This window comes from Penicillium pulvis (genome assembly GCF_028828015.1).
Source record: "Penicillium pulvis strain IBT 33274 chromosome Unknown scaffold_8_segment0_segment0, whole genome shotgun sequence".
Taxonomy (NCBI): domain Eukaryota; kingdom Fungi; phylum Ascomycota; class Eurotiomycetes; order Eurotiales; family Aspergillaceae; genus Penicillium; species Penicillium pulvis.
In genome coordinates this window covers 2,541,221-2,566,963 of record NW_026643080.1, presented here as the reverse complement: position 1 = coordinate 2,566,963, position 25,743 = coordinate 2,541,221, and the positions used below count along the sequence as shown (strand labels likewise).

The following is a 25,743-nucleotide window of genomic DNA, read 5'->3' as shown; positions in this document are numbered from 1 at the left end:
TCAGAAGTGCGGGCCTCGGGGATAAGAGTGTTCTCGCCAACGTTTAACTCGAAATCAGAAAGTCAAATAGATCAAAGATCACCGTTCTCCGTGGCTGCGTTGACTCAGAGCTTGGTCCAAATCTGAACCATAGAGAATTGAAAACCTCCCTTTTCGGAAGGTACAGGGGGCCAACAGTCCAGTCTACCGATAGGTTGGAAATGATCATCAGTTCCAGTATTTATCTCAAATCATGGAGAATCAATTAAATGATACGCTCCTACCGCATTCGGCATATTCGGGCCAATCCAACGGGAGGCCCCCAAGTTTTGCTTTTTGGCCCCGGGGTCCCTATGCCGCGTAGTTGACACGCAACCCCCCTGACGGTACGATGATGGAGATCATCTCGCTCACAAATACTAGATCGGGTCTATGTGGGGGTGAGAGATTGTTAAATGAACACTTGTAACTAAATTGGAAAACAGTGATGTGTATTTACGCTCAGCCACATTCAAGAGAGCTAAGGACTTAGAGAATCTGCAAACACCGATATCCACTCTAATCTGACACTCCATATCCCGTTAACTTAAATACGCTTGGCGAGCTCGGGTTCGGGTACACCGTCACCGTATGAGCAATGTATTCATATCAACCCCACGAGTGGACACATGGACTCAGGGATTAACCGAATAGCCCAATGAAATAGCAGGGGCTAGCGAGGGTTGATGGAATTTTGGTGGACGATCACCACCAGTACGGTAGACCTAGTTAGGTCTCAAGTAAAATACTAGTGTCCCCCCATCCCCCGGGTAGACCAGCGGTCTGCAGGTATCTATCTTGGACCTCGCTCTCGGGTTCGGTAAAATACGGTCGTCAATCATCGGGGCGCCCGATGTTACGGTGCGTGATTGAATCATGGCTTACTGACGTTACGACCCCAGTGGCAACCTTGGACCCGACGTACTGGATAAGAAGGAGCCAGATTATGCAAGGTACAGAGTATTGGTTGGATGTCGGGAGAATGAGCCTCTGTCAGTGGTAGAGACATGTTGACTGCATGTTTCAAGAGAAGCGTTCCTACAGTAGCGCCAGCATTGGAGCCCCGGAGGCCCCGTGTTTGGTCTACAAGGTCGCGTGGCAACGTCATTCGGGCCACTCGTTGAGCTTTGAAGACTAGTGGCTATATTATGTACCGTGATGCGGATTGAAGATTGTAAGAGCCTGTATTCAGTCTTATGCAGGTAATATACAGAAAAAAGACATGCTGGCTGTCAGACTAGGGTTACTGCCATGAAGAAGTAAGATCGTCACCAGTGGGTCCATTGTTGTAGAAATGAAGATCTGCGCGAGAAAGTAAGCAAGACCCCTCGTGGTAATCGTCAATAATTAGGAATTAGATGAAGTGAAATTAGGGCACGCTTGCATGCCTGACCTTGAACTACTGCATGTAGCGTCACGTGTGATGGGACAGGGATCATGGTCAGGTGATGATTGTTGAAAGGAACCAGATACATATTCAATTTTTAATTACTACAAGACTTGACATGTGTCTTTTCTGATGTCAGGCTGGGTTCGGAGACAAGGATATTTGCGCAGGTTCCATGTTGTATCACCTTTACCGATGCTTAAATAAAATCTGGATTTGCGGCCCGTAGCTTAAATCCGCCAAAGCTAAGTTTAAGGATGATCCTTCGATCCTGGCATCCTTGCCTTTATAATTCGCAGGTCAGTCACAATCGGACTGTGAAGAATACCCTCACTAGGATAGATAATCCTGCCCGGACCAGATCTATTAGATCAAAGAGCTTAAGCCAGTAAAGCCAAATTTGGAAAATAAAATGATATTTGCTTTTCCTTTCACCCTCCAAATTTTAGAAAAAGCCTCGGGGGTAGTTAACAAGATGATATCCCATGTTCATGCAAGGTAGAAAAAAAGAGCCATTTGGAAGACAGATACAAACGCCAGTTTGAATTCTCAGAAAGAATAAAAACATTTAGAAACCACGACCCCGTCCACGGCCACCACCACGAGGACCACCACGGCCTCTGCCGCCACCGCCGCGGGGACCTCCACGGCCACCACGACCACGGTCTGCCTCTTTGCGGGCCTTGTTCTTGGGCTTGGGAGCGTCATCAACAAGCAGAGTGTCGAGCGGCAAGCTATCGGGGAGGATGTAGTAACGGATTGTGGAGCCACGGATGTTGATGGTGTCGAGCGAGAGGGGATCACGGCCCTTGGGAGTCATCTTCACGGTTCGGAGAGAGGTGTTCATTTGCGGGGAGACCGCAGTAATTGTGCCATGGAGAATTGTGCCTGGCGGGGTTGAATGTGTGTTAGAAGCTATGGCGGTCTGGGGTAGGAGGGCATGGGTGGTCATTCAGACGCGCAATGCTGTCGTGGATGGATAAAGCTGGCACTCACCATTCTTGAGCTCAACAGTCACCGTCTCATTGGCGCATTTCATCAAAAACCTAGAAGACGTGTCAGCTCTCAGCTCCTGAAAGATATTTCGCGTGGAATGCGCGTGGCAGCTTGGCTGACCGCGAAGGCCACGGGATTGACGTACCGGACGAGCTTCATTGTGGGTATGTCAGGCACACAGTTGTGGGATCAAGATATATGAGGTAGGTACAGTAGCTTTGCAGGATCTTGGTGGGGAAAGATCTGTGAGCACACCAGCGCGGGCTGTCGATGCGGTCGGATTACAGTGCAGTCTCGGCCGTGACCACGTGACCATGAGCTACTAAATCACGTGATACATGCTTCGCTTGTCTCTTTGCTCAATACCTCCAGGCTCCAATTACTTTGTGCTTGCATTGCACCCCCTTCCTTTGAAATGTTACGAAGCATTTCTGAATGATGCTACAGAAGCCATCATGTACCTCGGGCGGGAGAAAGGAGCCAAGACCTATCTAGATCTCTCAATCACCGCTTCGGGCGACCTCGCAATGGGGCTCTTTCGGCAATGCGGAGCATGAAAGACGTCAATATGCCGTAATACATCTTACCAAAGCCTGCAAAAGTCGTCCATGCGTACTTCGTATAGGCTTTTTAAATCAATGTTTCAAGAGTCAGCAATTGGATGCCTTGGGCCCTCCACGCCTCCATTTTGGCGATACGCGCCCCAATTGCCATCTCTTTGCCCAGGCCCTTAAGTTGAATGACCGAAATGAATGACCGAAATGAATGTCAGTTTTCAAGTTCAGTAAGTTGCATGTTTTTTTCTTTCGGAGAATGTACGTGTATGAAGTAGCGGGTCAACTTGTTGATGTCAAATCTCATCTCCACTTCTGGTATTTTGGTGGAGCCTCGGTCTAACCATTCTCGGAAACCCAGTCGGTCAGATCGAAATACGAAGCTGTTCATTTTACGATTGAAATTTGCCCCAAATGCGGCTTGCAAGCTAGCTCGCTCAAATAATCTGGTTTGAAGACGAGACCTGTCCAACAAGGCTCGGCGATACCGAGTCAGCGCAAAGACCGTGCAGCGGCGTGCCGAATTAATACTTCTGCATTTCCATGTGCCAGAAATACTAAAAGCAGAGTTATAGTATATTGGGATATGTATAGGGAACTTGGGATTTGCAATGCAGAAGAAGCGGGAGAAACAAAAATTGACCCATTGCTACGGAGTACTTGCCAGGATCTGACTACACTTGCGGATCCCAAGCCCTGAATGTGGAGAGAGCCGGTCGATCTCGAGTTGGTCCGGGAGCACTCCCGGGAAGCGCCACAGCCCCGGGTCGTGCCATGACAAATTCCGCAGGCGCTAAGCGTAATCGTGCGCCCCTACCCCCGGCCCTTTTGACCCCCTTCTCACAATGGCTTTTTTCGGCCCTAGCCTCGCTACCACACTGTTGGTTGGTTGTGCATGGGATCCACTCTGGCGTTACACGGGTGGACGCAGCAAACCACATGGCCTCCGGGATGCTCAGATTGCTGGGATCCTGCATCTGTGGCTCAACTTTGACGCCATCTCCTAAAAGGAAACAGCTGCGAGTCCAGTCATTAGACCCCCGTTTGTGCTATTCTGGCTCCAGGCCGCGTACCCATTATACGGGTAGTGGACGTGACCGTCCAGTCATTCATACCATCTACAATTTATAGAGGTTAATGGTTCCGGGTCTTCAACCGATTTCCGCAAACCTGCATATATACTAGAAACAATTATACTTCAGACTCCAGGCCTAAGTCTTCGGTGAGTCCAGGGTGTATCCCTGAGGATCAGATCCTACTTCTCTAACGGCGCGGTTCGTGGGGGCCAAGTCTAAAGGACGGAATCAACTTCACCGTAACCCATCGGGGGTTTTTTTTGCACTTGGGGTTACATATTGCTTTTTTTATTTTATTTTATTTATTTTTTATTTTTGCAGCCACCACGAATGGCGGCCTGCGTCGAAACCGACTAACTTTTCTGGATCTTCTCGTCAGCCACATAACAGGCCAGCGTCATGGCCCCCAAATCGACCCAGGACGCCCCATTTTGCCAAATGGGCTAATTGGGGCTAAAAAAAAAATCCACTTTTATTTGCGAGGAAAAGCTCCCTCATGCCGCTCAAGGATCATTACACGCCCTGGCTCCATGGGCCAATCCGTCCCGAGCTATTTTCCTAATATAGGCTTTGGCCTAACAACGGAAGTTCCGGTGTCACCTGTGGGGGTCAAAAAACCAGGTCTTTTTCTCTCAATCGTGTGATAGGATAGGAGGATGCTTGGATCCACTGCTTGAAGATCATAGGATCTTACGTCTCCTGGCTCACACTATATCAGATAGGCAATGATTACAGGCCCTTTTTTCCCCGAAAAACCGCGACCCAGTGCGAAATTGCCCCAAATTCGTTTCAGGGACAGGATTCCCACCCAACTCGTGGCTACGAACACCCATTGGTAAAAAAGTTCTAGAAGCCTAAGGGTTTGCCTTTCTCTTAGTGGGCCAGTCTGTACCCAACTAGGCGATTCATTATTGCGGGGACCTCGTTTTCTCTTGTAACAGCTTCCCTGCCATACGGTCTAAAGGTTTTCTTTTTGAAATTTCTTGGAATTTCTTGGAATCTCGTTTCTCGCCATCAGACTTTTTTGCAAAATTTGCAGATTTTGCTGTTGCGCCCGTCGCTCACTCCGAGTTACTAGATCACCAAGTCAGAAACAAAAACCCTCGACTTTGCCAACAACCACCCAATTTTACAAGACTATATTGTACGTGATTATTTCATTTGATTTCTTTTTTTTATTCAGAGATTGTCGCCCCCTCTTTTCCAAATTTTACCCTATGTTTTGCTGGCCCTTTTCTGGCCCCCTCCTTGTCCAGTTGTAGTTTTGCGCTAGGTCCATGACCTAGGCCGGAAAGCCCCAATGTCTTCCGAGCATTCACAGTCAAACTCACAGGATTACTCCAGTCACCGCAGAAACCCTGATCTATCTGAGGACCCAGCCTTGCAGCAATTTGGTCATCTATCCACTCCTATTGAGTCTGTGCAGCCGCCGGCGTTCCAGCAAAGCGCTTTGTCCAACTCGGCTTCCTCGTGGCCATTTATTACTAGCCCAGTGCCGGCCCTAGAAGCCTCTTCTTTACCTTCATCGGCTTTCCACTTTTCATCTCTTCCGCAAGGCTCCACTACTCCCCTACACTCTAATTCCCTTCCAGAATCATTTTATGATCCTGATCCTTCTTATTCTGAACACTCTTATTCGGAATCATCTTACTCCAAACCCTCATACTCTGAACAGTATCCTGAACAGACTATACATCAATCTATTGAACAAAATAATTACAAAGAGGAATTACCTACGGAGCATCCACGGTAAGTCTTGATCCCCGAAAATTCAAGGAAATCAACAACGCAATCGAAGAAGAACAGACAGTGGGAAGAAAGAGTATACTGATAAATAACCTATGCTAGCGGTCTTGGAATTACACCTTACCCTATGTCAGTAGCATCAGACACATACTTTGCTGGCCCAATGCAGCCAAACTCTCATCGTAAGAAGCATTTCAGATCTCTATGTGATGGCAAACTACTAATAAATCTAGACTATGCCTGGCCCAACCGCCCATTTCAACCATTGCAGCCTTCATCAGGGAATATGTACCAGCAGTTCCCTCCGCCACAGTCATATCCTTCTTCTAGTTTCTCTGCTGCCTACGGTAGCCATCCTAATGGCCCGATGCCCGGCTACCACCCTGAGCCGCATGCACCACCCTCATACCTTCCTGGGGCGCCTGGTAGCGCGCGCCAGAGTCATTCCCGAAGGTATGAACGAACTATTTAGAACTTCGGGATACTTGAGCCCTCTTAGAAAGCAAGGAGCTGACCGTTGTCTGTAGCCCTTCAATGGCTCGTTCTTTTCCACCTCACACAGCCGCTGCTGTTTCCGAACAGCCTCTCATGACTTCGTAAGTTTTCCTTTTCAAATTCTGGAAATCGACATCTTGCAAACGAGAAGCATCAGTCGTTAATGTATCGCTCTAGCTCTCCTCCTTATATGATGACTCAACCCGCTTATTACCTCCCCGAAGCACCACCAATCCCGTAAGTTGCACCCCCTAATCTCTTCTTATCAAGGGACTTGCTAACCCCACGATCTAGTTCCTCTCACCCCTCATCTATGGCTTCACAAGCATCTTCTATGGTTGCCGATACCGTCTTCTCTCCACCAGAATCTATACCTGGATCAGATAACGAACGGCAAGTCCGTGTCGTTAGTTCAAGGCCTCGACCGCAATGCTGGGACCACGGGTGTAATGGCCGTGAATTCTCCACTTTCAGCAACCTTTTACGACACCAACGAGAGAAGTCTGGAGTAGTTGCCAAAGCCGAATGCCCTGTATGTGGAGCAGTGTTTACTCGAACAACAGCGCGGAATATTCACGTGGCACAAGGCAAATGCAAAGGCGCGGGCGGGGAACCGTCAGCGGAGTAGGGTGATTTAACGCGATTTACCCCGATACTTGGGTGTTTTGATATTTGGATATCCCTTTTCCATTCGCTTCATTTTATTGTCGTTTTTCTTTGTGGTTTTCTTCTTCACTTCTTGAACAAAAGATTTCTCTGTGAGAAACGCATTTTCATAGTTCTAATTCATCCGTGTGGAGTCATGTGATGCCTCAGGCACTACAACGGGTGACTCAAGCCCGATCATCAACACTGGTCATTCATCATTTGTTCCTCTTCCATAATCTGCGCAAGAATGCCCTCTGTTACTGTATCTCTCTTGATACCGTGTCGCATCTATTCCTTTTCCCTAATACCTTTGTTACCTAGGTGAACTGTAAACCTGTTTAACTTCCGCTGGCTACAGCCATGGCATCCATCTTCACCTACGATCCTGACCCACCCCGGGTTTCGTCCCCATGGTCGACCTCAGGATCGTCAACCCCCCAAGTCAATGTGTCTGGCAGCCGGGGTCTAGCTATTCGAACCCGTTCAAGCTCAGCTTTGAACTCGACGGACCCTGATTTTCTGTCCGACTATGGCATCACCAAGTTGGAGCCGGAACCTCAGGAGGGCCCCACCGAGTACAAGTTGCATTTACTACTCCGTCCACGGAGGCCCTATCTTTCCATGTCTACTGGTCATGTCGTCGCAGGCTCATATCATTCTCGTAATAGCCTATCAGTGGCCTCAACTTCTGCATCACCATCTCAGGATGGGATAGTAACGACCCCAAAGCCCATGCAAGCCAGGTCGACCCAAAGCCGGCAACAACGGCTGCAGGGGTTGACAACACAACTGTTGTGGCGTTTACAGCAATCTTCGCCCTTCCATTCATCCACCACGGCAAACTTGGTAGTTCCCGTGCTTCCAGATGCGACTCCACAATTAGGCGTGCCCCCAAAGCCGGCTCGCCTACTTGCTGGCCTGGAAGAAAGTCAGGGTGCACTTTACGAGATTGGAGTTGCCGACGATGGCACCTTCGTAGGCTTAACCAGAGATGAGCTTGATGAAAGTGTGACCAATCTACAGGCCATGGCAGCCAGTCTCGGATGTAGCGTTGAAATTCTGCGTCGAGTAATCGTCGGGAAATGCGAGTGGATGGAGGACTTGCCATCGGAACCATTGGAATCGACCAAAAGCCATTCTGACAAGCTTTGGGTTGCAGAAGCTTTAGTTACTCCAGATTTGGATTACTACAAAATGTCTCCTCGGTCGACACGGAATGTCGATGACATTTCTGATCAAGGCAACGGGATGAACTCTGTTTCAGAAGAGGATTACTCTCATACCGAGCAGATTCGAATATCCATCGCGGGCCCGAGCACTGCAGGGAAATCTTCTTTATTGGGAACGTTGACCTCATCTCAGCTTGACAATGGGCGAGGCAAGAGCCGACTTAGTCTACTCAAACACCGACACGAGATATCCTCCGGTATCACTAGCTCCGTCGCCCAAGAGCTGATTGGTTATGCAGATGATGTGCCTACAAGCGTGGTCAATTATGCTTCTGGAAATATCGCTGCGTGGGATGATATCCATGCCACTTCGCGTGGAGGTCGCCTGGCATTTGTATCGGACCTTCCAGGCTCAGTACGATATGTGAAGTCTACATTAAGGGGCCTAGTAAGCTGGGCCCCACATTATGTGATGTTGTGTATCCCAGCCAACTGCGGCGATGAGACGGCAGAGACCGAAACCAGCAATGAGCAAGCCACTGAGATTGATCTTTGCCTGGCATACTTGGAGCTTTGTCTGAAACTAGATGTTCAATTTTTAATCGTCATCACGAAGTTAGACATTGCTTCTCGAAGCGGGTTACGAGAAAATCTTGCTAAAGTCTTGTCTGCCCTGAAAACAGCAAACCGGAAGCCCGCGATGCTTCCTGCATCGCCTATGGGCGACAAAATACCTGATCTCCAGCAAATAAGCGCTTCGGACAGCAAGTCTGTAAAAGACCTTATCAAAGTAACCAACGGGAACTGGTCTCATACCGTGCCCATACTTCTTTCTAGCGCTGTTGATGGCTCAGGAATAGGCAAACTGCACGCATTCCTTCGATATTTGCCCATTCCATCAATTCCAAGTCAAAGAGCACTGCGTCTGCACAAGCAACCAGTGTCTTATCAGTCCTCCAATAATGTTTTCGACGTCGACGAAGTCTTCGCCATCCCACCATCAAAAGTGTATTCTATGACTAGCGAGAAACCCAACCAAGAAAGCCGTGGAATGGTTTTATGCGGCCTAGTTCGCCACGGCAGCATATCTGTTGGTGACGAAATGACCATCGGACCCCTTCTTGTCGATAGCTCAACAGACAGCAGCAACGACAGCGCGCCTTTGGGCATGCTTTCCCGAAGCAGCGGACCAGGCTCCTCAAGCGATTTTCCTGCGTCATTGCCTCAGAGCTTCTTTCCAGGTAAAGACGCCTCATTGACGCAAGCAAAATGGCATCGCGTGCGCGTCGTCAGCGTTCGAAACCTTCGCCTCTCTGTCCGTCGCCTCATGAAAGATCAAGTCGGCACCATCGGCATCGAGCTGCTCACTTTCCCAGATGAAGACAGACTCCCACGTCTCAGCCGCATCCGCAAGGGCATGGTTTTAACAAACATGCACCAGACCACACCTCTTTCGCCCTCTTCTTCCTCTTCCACTACCACGACTCCACTACGATCGACCTTGTCACTACCTTTCTACACAGGCTTCGTAGCCACATTCCCCGCTTCCGAATTTTCGGCTCTGAACTCGCCTCCCCTACTTCTGGGTGGCAATTCAATAGTTTACATAGCCAATATCCGAACAACCGTCCGTGTTATCTGCATGGAACTTGCAGGGACAGACGACGAGCTTCCTTCTGAGCCACAGTCACCCGATGAACCGGAATTCTTCTCTTTCGATGGTGATGCCCAGTCCCCTGGCCGTGGAGAAAAGGGTAGTCCCGGAAATAATGCCATTCTCCCTGATCCCGCCCGGCGTCGTGCATCCGCTACTGATATCAGCAAAGTCATCTCCGGAACCTCGAATACATCCACAGGAGGAATAGCTGAAGCCTTCAAAGAAGATGTGCAAATTACATTTGCGCTAGTCACATCTGTCGAGTGGATTGAACTTGGCTCGCAGGTTCTTGTCATGCCCGGCGTATCGATGGGAGCGTCTTCCAATGCCGCCGTGGGCTCGGGACCTGGCTCGAGTGCCAATTCTTCTGGATGCGTAATGGTTTCCGGATTAGAAGGATTTGTAGGAACGGTTTGTGAAGTGGTTCCAGGTAGAAGTGTGGGGAATGAATAAAGACGTGTGGTTCGAAGTGGGCTTTTTATGAGAGTTGTGGTATTCATTTCAGTACATCTATCTCATTAAAGCGTTATGTTGATCTTCGGTGTTTCTTTATTTATTTATATGGTTTTACATATTGTTCTTGTTTAATTTTGATCCATCTAGAATATATCGTTATGAGCATTGCCATTACGATTGGGTATACCTAGGAGACGAATGCATGGCACAATTCAAGCACAGAACTACATGCAATGCTGTGGAAGGCTAAAAGCAATTGACTTGTTTACTATCGGACTTACCATAGACCTGGGGCAACAAGATCTATGATTCGAGTTGTGAGATAATCCACCACACAACCAGACCCATCTACCATTATTTAGGTATACAGGAAGCAATTGAGAATGCAGCATGAACGATCCATTCGTGGATGCATTCATTTGCCGCGAAAGTCGGGTCCATCATTGACCCGCACTCATTTCACTTAAAGGGTATTTTCCATGAAGGGTACATCAAACTTGGAATAACATGTCATACCCTGGCCATGTTACTTGGACAAGCTCAATGGTTATCCAGATTAAACACATTTCACCATATATCCGAGACACTGACACCCGGTAAGGACAACTGATCATTCCGAATGTCTGGCTTCTTTATAAATGAAATAAGAAGCTTAACCACCTTTGCGCTGGTCGCCCGAATTCCGGGAGAAGGTACTAGTCGAACCAATGGTAGCACTGGCGTTGCGGAGCTCAATCTTTTTGCGTTCCATCTCGAGCTAGACGAAGAAAACAGAGCCATTAGTAAACTCGGACGTGTACGAAAAGACCAGAAAATGTGATAAACGAGGCAAGAGACAAGAGGAACAACTCACCACTTTGCGCACACGAGCAAGGGCAGCAGTGTCGCCCTCAACAAGTGGGCGACACTCGTCAACCCGGTATGGGGGCGCAATAGTAACTGCGTCCGCAACGATGATATTCGGTCCATCCCACCGTGCAGGCATGGTCCGACTAAATGCATCAAATATATCTTGCGCTTCACGAGTGACACCCTTTCCGCGGCGCGCTTCTCGTTCCAGAATTTCGCTGACAGCCTTGATCTCGCGCGTCTTCAGCGCACGGGTATCGAGTGCTTGGATAGTTGGCTGTGCATCTGTGAAGGAAGGCGAGTCCGAGGAGTTGGACGGGAGAGTGAGGAGCTGGAAGGACTGGATGCGAGAGACGGGAATGACGTGATAATCACCGCTCTGCGCCTGCTTGGGGTCTGTGGAGGAAGTGACGGCGGATGTGTTGATGGCGACGAGGTTGGTAATAGGGCACACTGTGAAGAGAGTTCCCTCGAGGGTGGAGGTTGTTGGCGCAGCAGTAGTGATGCGGACACTGTTTGATAAAAGTCACTGCATTAGCGCACACTGGGTCGATGATGACAGATTCCTTGATTGCGCCCCGACTATTGTACGCTGAATCCAATTCGAGGGATGGGGAGGAACCAAGGCTTCGTTTCCACTCACCGAGCACCGATCGCGCCACTCAAAGCGACTTCGTGGGGCACCATGTTGGTCGCCATACCAGGACCAGAGGCCTTCGCACTCGAGTTCTGGCGCTTATTCTCCGCCATGCAGCGTGTGACGTGAGCGGGCGGTGTGATTCACTTGTCCACTTGCGCACAGTGGTTTGTTGAACAGATTCGTCTGAAGGCAATACGTATCGAGTGGCGTCAAACTTGGGACATCGGACTCAGGCAAATATCTCAATTGATGCCTGTCTGCTGGCCTTTGGGAGCTTGGGAGCTGCCGAACCCTTTGTTTCCTGTATAGGTGTGGGGGTTTTACCGAGCCCTTTAGATAGGCCTTCAAAGAATATCGGAGAAAGAAGCTTCCCCGATTTCCTGAACCGCGGAGACTCAAAGAGGGGGAGAAGAGGGGGAAAGGAAGGAATAAAGGGAAAATAGCCTCACGCCCCGGGGAATTGGTGGAGGAAGGAGGGGAGACGCGATAAGATGGAGACAAGGTCGACGTTGCTCGATACCCGATCTGGTTTAGCGTGAATGGGTCACTTCAAGGCATTAAGGCACCACTTTGATCTACACTTTAGTGCGACTATCAACAACACTTCGGACTATTTCCAATTATTTCCTTGGTATATTAAACCGAATTCATTGAAACAAGTTCGTTACGTTCCATTCGTGGTGGCATCTAAATACATAAAACCCAATTTTTTATCCTTCTGTCATCGACTTTACGCGACGTAGGTGGAGGCAGACACGTCACCGCCACGGCCGGTCCAGTTAACGTGGATGTCCTTGCCCTCGGGGAAGTTCTCGTTGGCGTGCTCGGGCTTGATGCGGAAAGTGTGGGCACCGAAGTAATCACGCTGGGCCTGCAGCAGGTTGGCGGGAAGGTCCTTGGTGCGGTAGCCGTCGTAGAAGCTGAGGGCAGTGGAGAAGGCAGGCAGAGGAATACCCCAGAGAGCAGCCTTGCTGACAACGTTACGCCAGCCGCTCTGGGCGGTGTTAATGGCCTTGGTGAAGAACTCGTCGAACAGCAAGTTCTCGAGGTCGGGGTTGTTGCGGTAAGCGTTGGTGATGTCCTTGAGGAAGACGGAGCGGATAATGCAGCCACCACGCCACATGAGGGCGATGGAAGGCTTGTTCAGCTTCCAGTTGTACTCCTTAGCGGCCTGTATGAAACCGATTAGTCAGGGTTCGTGAGAAATTGAAGAATTACAAAACTTACGTCCTGAATGAGCATGAAGCCCTGGGCGTAGGAAATGATCTTGGAGGCGTACAGAGCCTGCTCGAGGTCATCGATGAAGGCAGCCTTGTCACCCTCGAACTTGGGGGTGGGGCCGCTGAGGATAGTAGAGGCACGGGTGCGCTCATCCTTGAGGGCACTGAGGCAACGGGAGAAGACAGCCTCGCCGATCAGGGTGACGGGCATACCAAGGTCAAGAGCGTTAACGGCAGTCCACTTGCCGGTACCCTTCTGGCCGGCCTTGTCCAGGATCTTCTCAAGAAGGGGAGTGCCGTCGTTGTCGTTGTAGTAGAGAATATCGCGGGTGATCTCAATAAGGAAGGAGTCCAGGACACCCTTGTTCCACTGGGTGAAGACGTCACCGATCTCCTTGCAAGAAAGACCGAGACCGCGCTTCAGGATATCGTATGCCTTTCAGGACAAGGATGTCAGTACTTTGCTTAATTATAGCAATCACAGAAAAAGAAAGGACGAACCTCGCAAATCAACTGCATGTCACCGTACTCGATACCGTTGTGAACCATCTTGACGTAGTGACCAGCACCCTCGTCACCGACCCAGTCGCAGCAGGCCTCACCATCGCTCTTAGCGGCAATGCTCTGGAAGATATCCTTAATGTGGGGCCAGGCGGCCTCGTTACCACCGGGCATGAGAGAGGGACCGTAGCGGGCACCCTCCTCACCACCGGAAACACCGCTGCCGACGAAGCTGATACCCTTGGAGGCGAGGTACTTAGTGCGACGGTTGCTGTCGGGGTAGTGGGAGTTACCACCGTCAATGACGATGTCACCCTCCTCGAGGAAGGGCAGGAGAGACTCAATGAAGTCATCGACGGGCTTGCCAGCCATGACGAGGAGCATCACACGGCGGGGGCGCTTGAGCTGAGCAATGAACTCCTGGATGGAGTGAGCACCAATGATGGACTTGCCTGTGAGCCATCAGTCAGTTCTGCGCGCGCTGGCAATTTTTTGCGTCTGTGTATCGAGGAAGGAAGCATACCCTTGGCCTCGTTCTCAAGGAAGCGGTCGACCTTGGAGGTTGTGCGGTTGAAGGCGCAGACGGTGAAACCGTGGTCAGCGGCGTTGAGGATCAGGTTCTGGCCCATGACGGCCAGACCGATGAGACCGAAATCAGCAGTGGGACTAAGAACACGATGCGCCGGAGCGCCGACATTGATGCCGGCGAGACGGGCGCTATAGTCAGCGACCGAATTCTCTCGTCAATAGCTGGGTAAAAGCAGATGAAATGTGTCAAGGGAAGGATAGTCCATGCGATCCCGAAGGATGCAGATCCGCGAGGTTCCTGCAATGCGCTAACATGCACGAAGCTTGATCACCGATATCGTATCGGATCTCGAGAAGGAACCTCGCCAGTCTCCATTGCCCTGGGAGCTTTAAAAGCACTGCCAGTTATAGCAGAATTGACCGGACCAGAGAATGGCGGGGACCCGTTGGGGTCTCCCGGATCCGGAGGGGGGCTTCTTGAGGACAGCTTGAGGGGCAAGGAGGGGAAGCAAGCAGAGAGAAACTTACGCAGCTGCAGCCATGATGAATGCGAATTGAAGAATGAGGGTATAGTTGGGAGTGAGGGTATCTACAACTGAAGAGAGTTGAAGAAGGGAAGAATGGATGGGGAGGGGGGAGGAGCGAAAAGAAGTAACCCGGCTGACGGAGCAACTCTTCCGTCATAGTGGTGGGATACATTCGCCGGCGGGGATATGTACTACGAATACTAAGAATACTGTATTAAATGTACCATATACTGGGTCTTTTGAGTTATTTCTGGTTACTGCCGCCGGTGTCGCGCCAAGTATTCGGTACAGGAGCACAGTCGCCCGGTCATCCCACTCGGGTTCTGTTTCGACTCGGACCTATTATTATGAGGGGGGTAATGTTGAGCAATATCCGACCCGATTATTCACATTCAGGCTATCCACCCGTTGCCGTCGAGATGCGTAGGATTTAGGAACCTGCATAAATGGTGCTTCTTGGAATATCAAAAACGGCGCGGGGCAGTTTAGGGCAGATGGAGGGGTATTCTTCACATAGATGCCATCACTATAAAGCTAGGTGATACTACTGTGCTCCTATAGCTTCAGGGGAACTTTCTCCTTGGACGCATTTGTAGAATAATACCAGGTACATGCCTTCCCATGGTATCCCCCATACATCGGTGAACTGTTCAGGATAAATTGACGGAGAAACTGCATTTCACTCGCCGTGAAAATCCACTCGAATCCGGTCAATGGTGTAATCTAGTCCTATTCCGGTCTAGAGTGGGGGTGACCTCATACTTGATTATCTAAGTGATTATGTCAGAGACCATCACATGCTTATGTAGCTAGCTTCAACTGGTCAATCCCAACGGTCCTTATATAAGCTTGGCTCAAGGTGGCCATAGAGACCAAATGTGCAACTATCATCCATTTTGCGGTCCCAATCGCAATCTTTATCTTTCTGTATCAAAGGTCACTATCCACTTATCACATCCTTCACTTTTTTCCATAATTTTTCTTTCTTTCTTGAAGTGCCATTCAATTGTCACTTCTCAACTCCACATCCTTTCTACTTGAACAAGGTTCGGGTCCTCAGGTGTGACGTCTGGTGGAATTAGACTGCCCTGAAGGTACGTTGTGGCTGCTACTCTACAGACAGCTCAACCATTTTCTCGTGTCGGACTTCCCATTCATCATGTCCTTTCCACCTCCTCCAGGTCTCAATAAGGCGCCTTCGTCTCTTCCTCCTCGACCACCCCCATCCAGCAATGCCGCACAGCCACCAGCCCCGGCCTATGGTGGGAACGCACGCCCGGCCTTCGCAGGTTTCCAACCGCGTTCCGTAGCCTCAAGTCAGCCACAGCCATATCGCGCAAGCAACCCGACGATCTCAGCCCCACCTGTTTCATCCGCTGGGTATGCCGCGCCGGCGACCAATTACTCAAACTACTATCAACAACCACAGCCCCAATCTTACCAGAGCGGTCCCTCTTACTACGGTGCCTCGTACAATGAAAGCACATACGGCCCCAGTGTCCCGCATATCCAGAATCCCTTCGGCTCGACACCTGGCCAGGCCTATGGGGGAGGACGCCCCGGCCGCGACGGCGTAGATGCAGAGACCGAGGCCCAGATCGCCCAGTGGCAAAGCGCATATGCTAAGCAAGACGACTCCACCTACACGCAGGGTACCTCGTCGGCTGCCCCTAGCAGAGGTACTGGAACCCCGACTACTGGAGTAGCCGGTGCTGGCACCCCAATTCCACAACCCGAATCTCAAAAGACAGTTGTTCGAGCCGGTGGTGGACAAGAGTGGACCGATCCGACGCTACTGGAGTGGGACCCGGCCCATTTCCGACTATTTGTGGGTAACTTGGCCGGTGAAGTCACCGATGAATCTTTATTGAAGGCTTTCGCACGATACACATCCGTACAAAAGGCACGTGTGATCCGTGAGAAGCGCACACAGAAGAGCAAAGGATACGGGTTCGTCAGTTTCAGTGACGGCGACGACTACTTCAAGGCTGCACGTGAGATGCAGGGCAAGTACATTGGCTCTCATCCTGTTCTCCTGCGCCGAGCTGTCACCGAGGTGAAGCCAGTTTCAAATATCAAAAATAACAAGAAGGGTGGAGGCGGTGGTCGAGGGGCGCATTCGGGAGCCAAGGTGAAGCATGATGGAGTGAAAAAGTCTGGCAAGACTAAGGGAGGACTGAAGATTCTTGGCTAGGTACGATCTCTCCTAAGAAATATATACTTATTCACATTTAATACCATCATTGATCCCGCAAAAAAGCAATGAAAAGTCTCATGGACTTTGCTAGGTACAACCATGGAAAGCAAGTTAAGTCAAGTAGCGTATCAACATTTGAAGGAGAAGCTATAAGGGAATCGCACCTCGGACATCTTCAGAGACATCTAACACCACAAGAACCCACGGACAGAGATATTGAGTCTCGCTGACCCAGGCAGTACGTGTGAGCGCAGTCTTCTTCTTCGCGGGGATCATTTCTAGATCAATCGACTGAGCCCATTCAGATCCAAGAACCAGATCATGCTCCTTCTCAATGCGTCGCTGGGCCGTTTCATAGATCACCATGAAGTCCCATAACGTGTCAGGCGTAAAGCACTTCTCCCTGAACAAAGCCAGTGCGGATAGCCGAAGATCCAGGTCCTTGCATTTCGTGAAGAGAAAATGTAGGAGCGGCGGGACTCCGATCTCGAAAGTGCTTTTAGGCGCACCCATAGCCATCAACTCCTGTAGAAGCTCCAATTCCCGCCGGAACATCTCAGTACAGTCATTATATCCCTGATCACCATGCAAGGATCCATGACACCATATTTTGCAAATGAGCCATCGAGCCTCAAGCATATGATATGCCGACCTGTGATGAACGGGTAGATCTTGAGACACCAAGCCAGACACGGCGAGGTACCAGTTATCCAATTCCTGGTTCAATTCATGCTGCATGGGTAGAATGATAGACTCTTCGTGGTGCTTGTTCACAAAAAACACCACTTCCATGGACCGGTAAACAAGCCAGTCAAGTTCCTCTTGCGCTTGAAGAAGCGACCAAAAAGGCTGGGTGATATGGGGACATCCATCTTTTTCGGGTAACAAGCGGCCCGAGGGACTGGTGAACAGTACAAACATGTACATCTGGCGAAAGATTCCTTTGATCTGAGCATTAGGAGTGTAAGACTCCAGGATACGCTTCCCATGTTTATAGTGAAGGAGTGCCTGCTCATGATTGCCGCGAAGAATATCAACAGCCATAAAAATAACACAGGCAATGACCACCGTATCAAGGTGTCCATGCCGTAGCAAAGCAATCTGGCGTATAGCCGAGTTATAACGACCGATAGAGAACCTTTTCTCTGCCTCACTTTGTGTATCCTCTCTGAATCTCTGGTATAGAGAACCAAGTGCCACAGCCGCATTTCTCAAGGCCGGTTCCTGGTGTACCATCTGAGGAACGGTGTATGTCCAGAAAGAATGCGGCAACGGGCCCTCAAGCACAGGGGCTAGGAACAGACGGAAGAAGTCCAGAAATTGGAAATCAGCGGCCCCAGCTCCTGGGATGGTAGATGGTTGGATGGGTTGAGTTTGTCGTTGCATTGCTTTAGAGACCCAGGTGGTGTAACCATCGCATCTTCGGCCCGTTGAGGTGCATTTTGTGCAATTCGGATGTGTTTCGTCACATTTGATTCTGCGGATTCTGGGTCAAGATTAGATTGAATAACCTTTATCATTGAGTCCCGACAACTCGGTAAGGTTGCGGGGTCGCTCACTTGCAGGTGGTGCACCCGGTATGGGTCCTGCGGATACCCTTGCGAACCATTGGACCCCAGTGATGCTATGTTCTCTGTAGTTTTGTGTCCTTCACGGCTCAACAGAGTTGGCTTATTTTTCAAAATGTAAAGACTTCAATTTGAAGTTGTGAGGGAAATAAGTATTCAAGTAAGGGTGCCTGAAGCCTAAGGGTATAGCTTGTGTGATGTATGATCTGCAAGGACGAGTCTGGGCATGACCTAGTTCGCCGTCGACCTATCGACTGCAGGATTCAACAAGGATACCGCGTAATACAAGAGAGGATTCATCGAATAGCGGTTGCTTTCATTTCGCCTATTAGATACGTTCGACCCCTTCGATGGTTTCTTTTTCTATCTTTGCATATTCGCCAATAGGGGATATTTTCGCAGATGCACAGAGACCATCTAGGCAGGAGCTTTAGACCCTAATCCCAGCTGAACCCTACGGAGAATGGGATCTCATTGACGCACTTCGGAGGAGATTTGTAATACGCAGCAGAATCACTTCAATACATGTATTCATTTAAGTTACTCATGCTTATAGCCGCTTAGTCATGAATCACGATAAGCTCAAGTTATTAGGTGTATGAGGAAATACATGTCTCTTTCATAAATGATGGGTGGTGAGGCTTTATTTTTACCAAAGTAGTATTGCATCCGTATTGTCACTCGATTCCAACTCTATAAAGGTGGAGTTGGTTGGTTTACGAGCCTCAAAAGCTCCCGTGGAATTGATTACGCCAATAGGCGTCAACCTGCAACGCAAAAACCCTGGACTCCTTGACTTGTTCAACCCCGGGATTTTACACGTTCAAGTCCCCGCAGATTTGCACGTCGTCATTGCGTATCAAACAATACCAATATTCATTTTCACGCTACACGCCTTTCCCACATCGTCCCGGATAGGCGTGGATGCGTCATGGAAGGCCGCGGGGTTGCGGCCAACGTCGAAAAAACAGCTCAATCCCGGTCTTCAGCGCCGAGGGTACGCCTAAGCTGTGAAGCATGTCGCCAGCGAAAGGTAAAATGCGACAAGCTAAGTCCATGTACTAGCTGTCAGCGACTTGGTTTCAAATGTGTTCCTGTCGAGCGAGCCCGTCTGCCGCGAGGTCGTACGCGCAAGGCTCCCGAGCGAGCTGGCGGCTCGGACAAGGAACTCGCGGATCGGGTCGCCAAGCTTGAAGATCTTTTGCGACGGGTTGCTACGGGACGGGATGCCTCATCTAAGCCTCAGGTTGATGAAGCGCCTTCATCCAAGGATCCTACCCCAGATCATAATTTTGAGATGAAGGTGGCCGGTGCCGAGTCCTGGAGCGACCAGAGTGCGCAGACAGCCGCAGCCCAGCTGGCTGATGCTCAACAGGTCATATCGCCGAGCCTACCACACAGAGCTCGTCCAGCTATGTCTTATTTAGGCAGCTCATTCTGGGAGGATATCATGCATCAGGTATGCGCATTCTTCCCTAGGTGTCTTTCCGCCCCCAAAACGTAGTGAACTCTAATTTGATAATTCTTCCGACAGACACAAGAGCTGCGGACGGTACTTGATAGCCGTGTTGAAAATGATCAACTGGAATTTAAGAGTCCTACTGGCTTTGGCTCTGCTTTTGTTGGTTCCGAATGCTCAGAGAGTGTCTCTAACTCACCTCAATCCTTGAAAGCGATCTATATCTCACCCCAAACCCGTCGCACTCTGTGCGAGATCTATCTTCGCAACGTGGACCCGCTATTCAAGCTCCTACATCGGCCTTCATTACGAGCATTTCTTCATGACGATCAGCCTTATCTTGATTATGAGCATGATCACCAGGCCCCGACTACATTGGCGTTTGCAGTTTTTTCTGTCGCCGTGTGTACGATTGATGATTCTCAATGTCAGCTGTTATTTGGCCTTGACAAGAAAAGTGCATTTGCGGACCTTCAGAAGGAGACAGAAGCTGCGTTGGTCAAGGCAGACTTCATAACGACAAACGATCTGACTGTCTTGCAAGCCTTTGTACTCTCACTGGTGAGTTTTTCACCAGAATATTTTCTAAATGCCTTAAAGAGGCCGAATTTGAAGCTGACCGTATCTAGCTGGCGGCTCGATGCCAAGATCAAAGCCGGCGAGTGTGGACCATGCTGAGCATGGCCCTGCGAGTAGGTCAAGCACAGTGTCTTCATATGGCCGACCCACCATTTCGGGTTAGCCCATTCGAGCAAGAAATGCGCCGGCGCTGCTGGCTAGGAATTGGTATGCTTGATGTTGCTGCATCATTGGATAGAGCATCTGAACCAATGATGCAAGCCGCCTGGCTAGACTCGCTTCTCCCTTCAAACATAAACGATGAAGAGATTTGGTTTGAAATGGAAGCACCGGCTCAAGAATCGCCCGAGGGTACTTTCACCGATCTCACTCTCCCATTAATCGTCGCAGCAGCCCAGTCTGTCTGTCGTTCCATTGCCTTTGCCGATTTCATGGAGGCATCGGTCAAGTCCATGAGCGTACGCCAGCAGATACTATTAGACTTCCAGAACACTTTCACAACTCTCCTGAGAGGATGCCGTCCTGACATCTACACCTTTCATCAATATGCAAAACGCACAACTAACGCAATATACGGCTGGCTACAGCTTGGCTGTCTCCGCCCGCTACAACGAAGCACAAACTTCACTCCCCCCTTCGTCCATGGTGATGTTCTTCTCAGACTTGCTGCTGAGAATCTCCAAGCGGCTTCGGAAGTCTATTCCAATCCAGCCATGACACAGTGGTCATGGTTCGGTTCACTGTGGGTGCCCTGGCATGGTCTCGCAGTAGCCCTTGCAGAACTTTGTGTCTGCAAAGACCCGGTGATCATGTCTAAATATTGGCCCGTGGTTGAGCAAATGTATCAGCGAACTAGCTCTGTGATTGCAGATTCACAACATGGAATGCTGTGGCGACCATTAGAAAAACTCATGAATCAGGCATTAAACCGAAAACAAGAGCTGCTTGGGAGCCAGAACTTAAATCAGGCTATCAGCCAGGTGTCGTTAAGTGAAGGCATAACTGTTGATTCTGCTCGACCGTTAAATACTCACCCATTGACGGAATTTTCAATGGCAGATATGGGGCCGACCATGGCCCCCACTGAGCAAATTAATCCTCCCATAGCCATGCCGACGAGTATAGGACTCGAGTCTGACTTTGGAGCATGGCCCAATGTTTGGGATGCAATGGATTTGACTGCTAGCGGGGCTCAGGACTGTGACGTTGCCTGGGCCAACTATACGAGCTTCATTGGCGATGTGTATGATAGTGCGGACTCCATCTTCCTGCCACGATGATCAAGATCAATGATTGTATGCGGCACATCTCCCCTTAACTAGAGAGATCTCCATTCCAGCCTTACTGTATAATAGACAAAAGTACCTACTACCTTCTCGAATATCTACTGCGGTCCTTTAGTGCCCAGGTGTTAAAACCACAGTAAACCTTAATGTTAAGACTAACAAGTAATTTTCAGAAATCCCTTTCAAAAGTAGCCATGGCACCTATATCTCCTGTACTTGACATCATCAATTTCCTCGTCGAATAACAGCAGCACCCTCCTCAAAATGTTTCAAGAACCTCCCCGAGATTACACGACCCTCACTTTCACCAACTACAATTGGCCACAACACACGAGCAGCCCCATCTTCAAAATCAATAGGACAGCCATCTTCCCGTTGGCACTCAGGTGCCGCACTCATGTAGCCAGGATCCACAGAATTCATAGCCACACGACGCGTCTCCCACGCCCTCCCAGCTTCAGTCTCCGTAATCATATTAATAGCAGCCTTGGACATATTCGTGTGAACATGGTGACCAGCTTTGCTGCTCGACTTCCTCGTATTCTCCAAAATTCCCTCCCGCGAAGAAACATTCACGATATAACCGAGCGGGGCACTTTTACCGGGACGATACTGACCCATACACGGAAGGAGTTCTCGACATAAAATCAATGGCACAAAAGCATTGACCGAATGTGCGCTAATCAGATCCTCATAAGGGATCTCATTGAGGGATTGGACCCAAGATGACTTTCCTGTATCTTCTTCACCATTAGTCCGGAGACCTTTGTGGATGATCTTGCTCTGGTCGTCATTAATAGTTCCATCGATCTGCGCCCGCTTTTCGCTTTCAATACTTGGGATCCAAGCCGCTTGGTTCCCGCCTCGAATTCGTGGTATATAAGAATCCCCACTTCCACTAATGAGAAGCTTATTGGTCTGTGACAAATGGACCAAACCTTCTTCCCGGGTAATGGCTTTCATCTCTGCCTTGACCGGGTCTGTTAACGTCTGAGCGGCGTTATTGATCAGGATATCGAGGGAGTCGGCATCAGCACCATTTCTATCACATTCATTCCAATCACGAAGAAGGGCTTTCACAATATGAACAAGCCTAAATGCATCTTTCGCAGTCCGAAAGTCCGCACCAATAACCTTGAGTTTATGTTCCCATTGCTCACAATCCGGCTCTTGTAAATATCGCATCGCTGCATCCCTCGGATAACGAGAGGAAACAATGACCTTAGCACCACAGCGTAATAGTCTCAAAGCGGTATGGTATCCCAGATTTATTCGTCCGCCTGTAACAAGAGCGGTTTTCCCGTTGAGATTGAGCTTTCCGGGTAATGATAGCTCTGACGAGCTGAGATTGAAAGAGCCGCAGGGACGACATAAAGATGGATATAAATCATGAACGTCAAGAACCGAGCAGAGCTGACGACACATGTAGCATGTTCTAAACTGGGTGTTTTTCTTGAATTTTTGGCCCTTCTGGGATGTTTTGTAGTATTTTATGCGGACTTCGCTGTCCACTGAGACTTGAGTGCGGAGTGCAGTCATGATATCGGTCAATGGACTGGAGTCTGTGATTTTCGAGACTGACTCGTTATTCTGAAGGTATTCTAGAACTTTGAGTGTAGTCTCTAGCTCTTTGGTCTTAGGGGCATGGGTCTCCCCGCTGAGTAGAGCGTCGTTGGTGTCGTCTGCGATGGCGTTCAGATTGTTTAGGTAAGATTTTATCCCCTTGATGATACTTTCGCATCTGAAAGATCTAAGTGCAGCAGGAACCTCGCTCTCGGGAGTGAGATGGTAGGCTATTCTGTCAAGCAGCGGGGATGGTGGCTTGGGTAGGCGAAGGGCAAGCGTGCTTGGTAGTCTCTGCTCTTGACATAGCTGTTGGTCTTTTTTTAATTGCAATGCAATGGCTTCAGGATCTTGCATTTTGCAGTTGATTTGCAGTTCCGAGGTTGATTATTCTGAAATGGTTTTTATGAGGGAAGTAGATCCTTGCTAAATACTAAAGGGCCAAGGCTGCAGCCTCGTCCTCTTCGTAGAACCTTCTACGAACCACGATGATTATGAGTCAGAAAGTGTCGATCACCGCTATCGAAAGGCCACTTGTTATTTATACATCTGACATCGCAATCATTCTCTCAAGTATTGGTTTCTCAATTCAATTTCTCCATTAAAGCTTGGCCGAAGCGACTCAACATAATGACTCGCTTCGACAAAATCATCCAGAATCTAGCCAAAATACCAGACGAGTTGGCATTCGAGATCATCAATGACCTCAGTGTCTGGGATGTCATGAAGCTGCTGGTTGCAAATGGCCCGCGAGTCAATGCTTTGCTTTTGGCCCATAAAGAATGCAAATTCCTGGGCAACGATGCAGAAACACAAGCCAAAACTCGAGAGCAGATCAAAATTTACCTGGATCTCGAAACAAACATTCCAATGCTTCATTACCGCCCCGACCACATGGGTTGGATGTATACAACGTCAATTCGCTATATAAATCATTGGTGCCGATGGAAAGACTGGCCCGACCTGACATCCACTATGCACGTCTATATCTATGAGACACTTCACAATTGGCCAAAGCTGGATCTAAATCGATACGCGGTGATACCAATTCCAGCAATTGATGTCTTCTCATCGCTTGAGCAGTTTACGGAGCGTGGGCAGGCTCTCCAGCTAGCAAAAACAAATTTGGAGGATCAATGCACCTCTCAGCTTCAGCGAGCCGCGACTCTTTTGGAAGACAATCCGGATATCTTGAAGAGAACTTTAGATCCAGAGCAGAAGCGTCGTCCGAATACTGAGCACATAGTATCTCGACTGAGGTATGATGCGACTCGATTTTTTCGGGCACACAAAAGCCACCCATTCGCCAACATGGAGTTCTTCCGTTATGAGTTCTTTCCTCTAATCCCATTCGATGAGGCGCTGGTGAAGCTTCTCGACTGGATTGAAGAGTTTGAGATTGGGACTGGTGATCAACTGTATAATTCTGAATCCCGACATTCTCCATCTATTTTGAAGGCCGCTCGGATCGTGGTGGATGGAATGCCGGTTTTCTATAACTCGTTTCCTGTGGGTCGTGCCGATTCGGGTAGACGAGTCACCACCAACGAAAAAGGCGAATTCCTTCGCACAGTGAAGACACCTTGGTCTCAAAAACCTACCAGCTGGCTTCAGGAGGTGGATATGCCATCTTTCGCGCCACATAAGCTGGGAAGAACCGCGATGTACAGACGCAATGCAGGATTGGAGCCTTGTGATAAAGAGGAGGAGCGATGGTTGGTGTCTTTTATTGATCTTTATCGATACTTGGAGGCTTTAAAGAGCTCAAAAGTCAACTGAAGAACTTATGCACAACACTTGTTATCATGGATTGTTGCCGCGCACCCTACGAAGGTATTTGGTAAACAACGCACCTGGCTAAGATCTTTTGTGTCCTATCTATCACAGCCCAAGGCTTGAAAAGATGGTGTGCAACCTCCTGTGTTACTTGTCGTATATATCATTAAAAAAAAATCGATTCTTTCTGGGTATTGTATGGCTCACTGACACGGTACAAATGTGCCTCCTGCATGCGACGGCCAGCTCAGTGTATAAGGTCATTATTGCGTCCCTCCTAATTGATTCATGGCGACCTTGGGAGGCTGGGATCTATATTCCGAACCTCCTCCTATGAGCATAAACCTTCTTTCCCGTTTCCGTATTTGGGTAGAAACTCTGAACCCCCAATCCCCAGGGTGATTGAGAATCGGGCGTTTCAATCATCTCTAGGATTTGATCATTGGGTATATTTCCTTGCTCCGTGTTCACATGTGTAGACGTTTTGGTGTCTTTGTCTTCATATAGTCGTTGATAGGTACACGGTCGCGCACGGTGTCGACATTCTGCGCAAGGAGTTTCTCCATTGCAGGCCTTCCTGAGATTAGCACAGCTATCACAAGCCCGCTTGTGTTTGCCGCCTCGTTGAGTCTCAGGAATCTCTTGGCCGGTCTCTATACGAGTCTTGCATGATTTCCAATGTCTTCGCAGAACATCTCTTAAAGCCTTGGTTAGTGTCTATACTTCGTGCAGATCATATAAAGTATTGCACGATTGGCAGTAAAGAATTACCTACCCTCGACCAAACACGGCACCACAAAAAGGGCAGACATGGCTCTTCTTCGTATTATCTAGCTCAAATTTAGCAA

At 49.2% G+C, this 25,743-nt stretch overlaps 10 protein-coding genes across 10 annotated transcripts; 5 read left to right on the top strand and 5 right to left on the bottom strand.

Moving 5' to 3' along the window:
- Window positions 1-1,973: 1,973 nt before the first annotated feature.
- On the bottom strand, window positions 1,974-2,560 carry N7503_010373 (mRNA splicing protein SMD1; the record flags this gene model as incomplete). The annotated part of the gene is made up of 3 exons (XM_057069919.1): window positions 1,974-2,293; window positions 2,402-2,451; window positions 2,547-2,560. 3 exons carry the CDS (start codon window positions 2,558-2,560, stop codon window positions 1,974-1,976), a joined length of 384 nt encoding a protein of 127 aa, XP_056916530.1.
- A 2,771-nt stretch (window positions 2,561-5,331) lies between these two features.
- N7503_010372 (uncharacterized protein) lies at window positions 5,332-6,900 on the top strand (the record flags this gene model as incomplete). The annotated part of the gene is made up of 6 exons (XM_057069918.1): window positions 5,332-5,780; window positions 5,880-5,959; window positions 6,011-6,230; window positions 6,305-6,373; window positions 6,450-6,509; window positions 6,567-6,900. The coding sequence occupies 6 exons, from the start codon at window positions 5,332-5,334 to the stop codon at window positions 6,898-6,900; spliced, it is 1,212 nt and encodes a 403-aa protein (XP_056916529.1).
- Window positions 6,901-7,280: 380 nt separating this feature from the next.
- Window positions 7,281-10,199, top strand: N7503_010371 (uncharacterized protein; the record flags this gene model as incomplete). Its single annotated transcript, XM_057069917.1, has 1 exon — window positions 7,281-10,199. The coding sequence occupies one exon, from the start codon at window positions 7,281-7,283 to the stop codon at window positions 10,197-10,199; it is 2,919 nt and encodes a 972-aa protein (XP_056916528.1).
- Window positions 10,200-10,854: 655 nt separating this feature from the next.
- N7503_010370 (anticodon-binding domain-containing protein) lies at window positions 10,855-11,801 on the bottom strand (the record flags this gene model as incomplete). The annotated part of the gene is made up of 3 exons (XM_057069916.1): window positions 10,855-10,959; window positions 11,056-11,563; window positions 11,695-11,801. 3 exons carry the CDS (start codon window positions 11,799-11,801, stop codon window positions 10,855-10,857), a joined length of 720 nt encoding a protein of 239 aa, XP_056916527.1.
- Window positions 11,802-12,316: 515 nt separating this feature from the next.
- On the bottom strand, window positions 12,317-14,637 carry N7503_010369 (NADP(+)-dependent, decarboxylating phosphogluconate dehydrogenase). Its single transcript, XM_057069915.1, has 5 exons — window positions 14,469-14,637; window positions 13,936-14,129; window positions 13,413-13,864; window positions 12,919-13,347; window positions 12,317-12,862 (listed from the first exon to the last, which is right to left on the bottom strand). The coding sequence occupies exons 1-5, from the start codon at window positions 14,480-14,482 to the stop codon at window positions 12,422-12,424; spliced, it is 1,530 nt and encodes a 509-aa protein (XP_056916526.1). The 5' UTR covers window positions 14,483-14,637; the 3' UTR covers window positions 12,317-12,421.
- Window positions 14,638-15,626: 989 nt separating this feature from the next.
- Window positions 15,627-16,661, top strand: N7503_010368 (RNP domain protein; the record flags this gene model as incomplete). The annotated part of the gene is made up of 1 exon (XM_057069914.1): window positions 15,627-16,661. One exon carries the CDS (start codon window positions 15,627-15,629, stop codon window positions 16,659-16,661), a length of 1,035 nt encoding a protein of 344 aa, XP_056916525.1.
- A 150-nt stretch (window positions 16,662-16,811) lies between these two features.
- Window positions 16,812-18,050, bottom strand: N7503_010367 (uncharacterized protein; the record flags this gene model as incomplete). The annotated part of the gene is made up of 1 exon (XM_057069913.1): window positions 16,812-18,050. One exon carries the CDS (start codon window positions 18,048-18,050, stop codon window positions 16,812-16,814), a length of 1,239 nt encoding a protein of 412 aa, XP_056916524.1.
- Window positions 18,051-19,163: 1,113 nt separating this feature from the next.
- On the top strand, window positions 19,164-21,550 carry N7503_010366 (putative C6 transcription factor; the record flags this gene model as incomplete). Its single annotated transcript, XM_057069912.1, has 3 exons — window positions 19,164-19,691; window positions 19,767-20,252; window positions 20,321-21,550. The coding sequence occupies 3 exons, from the start codon at window positions 19,164-19,166 to the stop codon at window positions 21,548-21,550; spliced, it is 2,244 nt and encodes a 747-aa protein (XP_056916523.1).
- A 231-nt stretch (window positions 21,551-21,781) lies between these two features.
- On the bottom strand, window positions 21,782-23,476 carry N7503_010365 (uncharacterized protein; the record flags this gene model as incomplete). The annotated part of the gene is made up of 1 exon (XM_057069911.1): window positions 21,782-23,476. One exon carries the CDS (start codon window positions 23,474-23,476, stop codon window positions 21,782-21,784), a length of 1,695 nt encoding a protein of 564 aa, XP_056916522.1.
- Window positions 23,477-23,749: 273 nt separating this feature from the next.
- Window positions 23,750-24,898, top strand: N7503_010364 (uncharacterized protein; the record flags this gene model as incomplete). Its single annotated transcript, XM_057069910.1, has 1 exon — window positions 23,750-24,898. One exon carries the CDS (start codon window positions 23,750-23,752, stop codon window positions 24,896-24,898), a length of 1,149 nt encoding a protein of 382 aa, XP_056916521.1.
- Window positions 24,899-25,743: the final 845 nt, after the last annotated feature.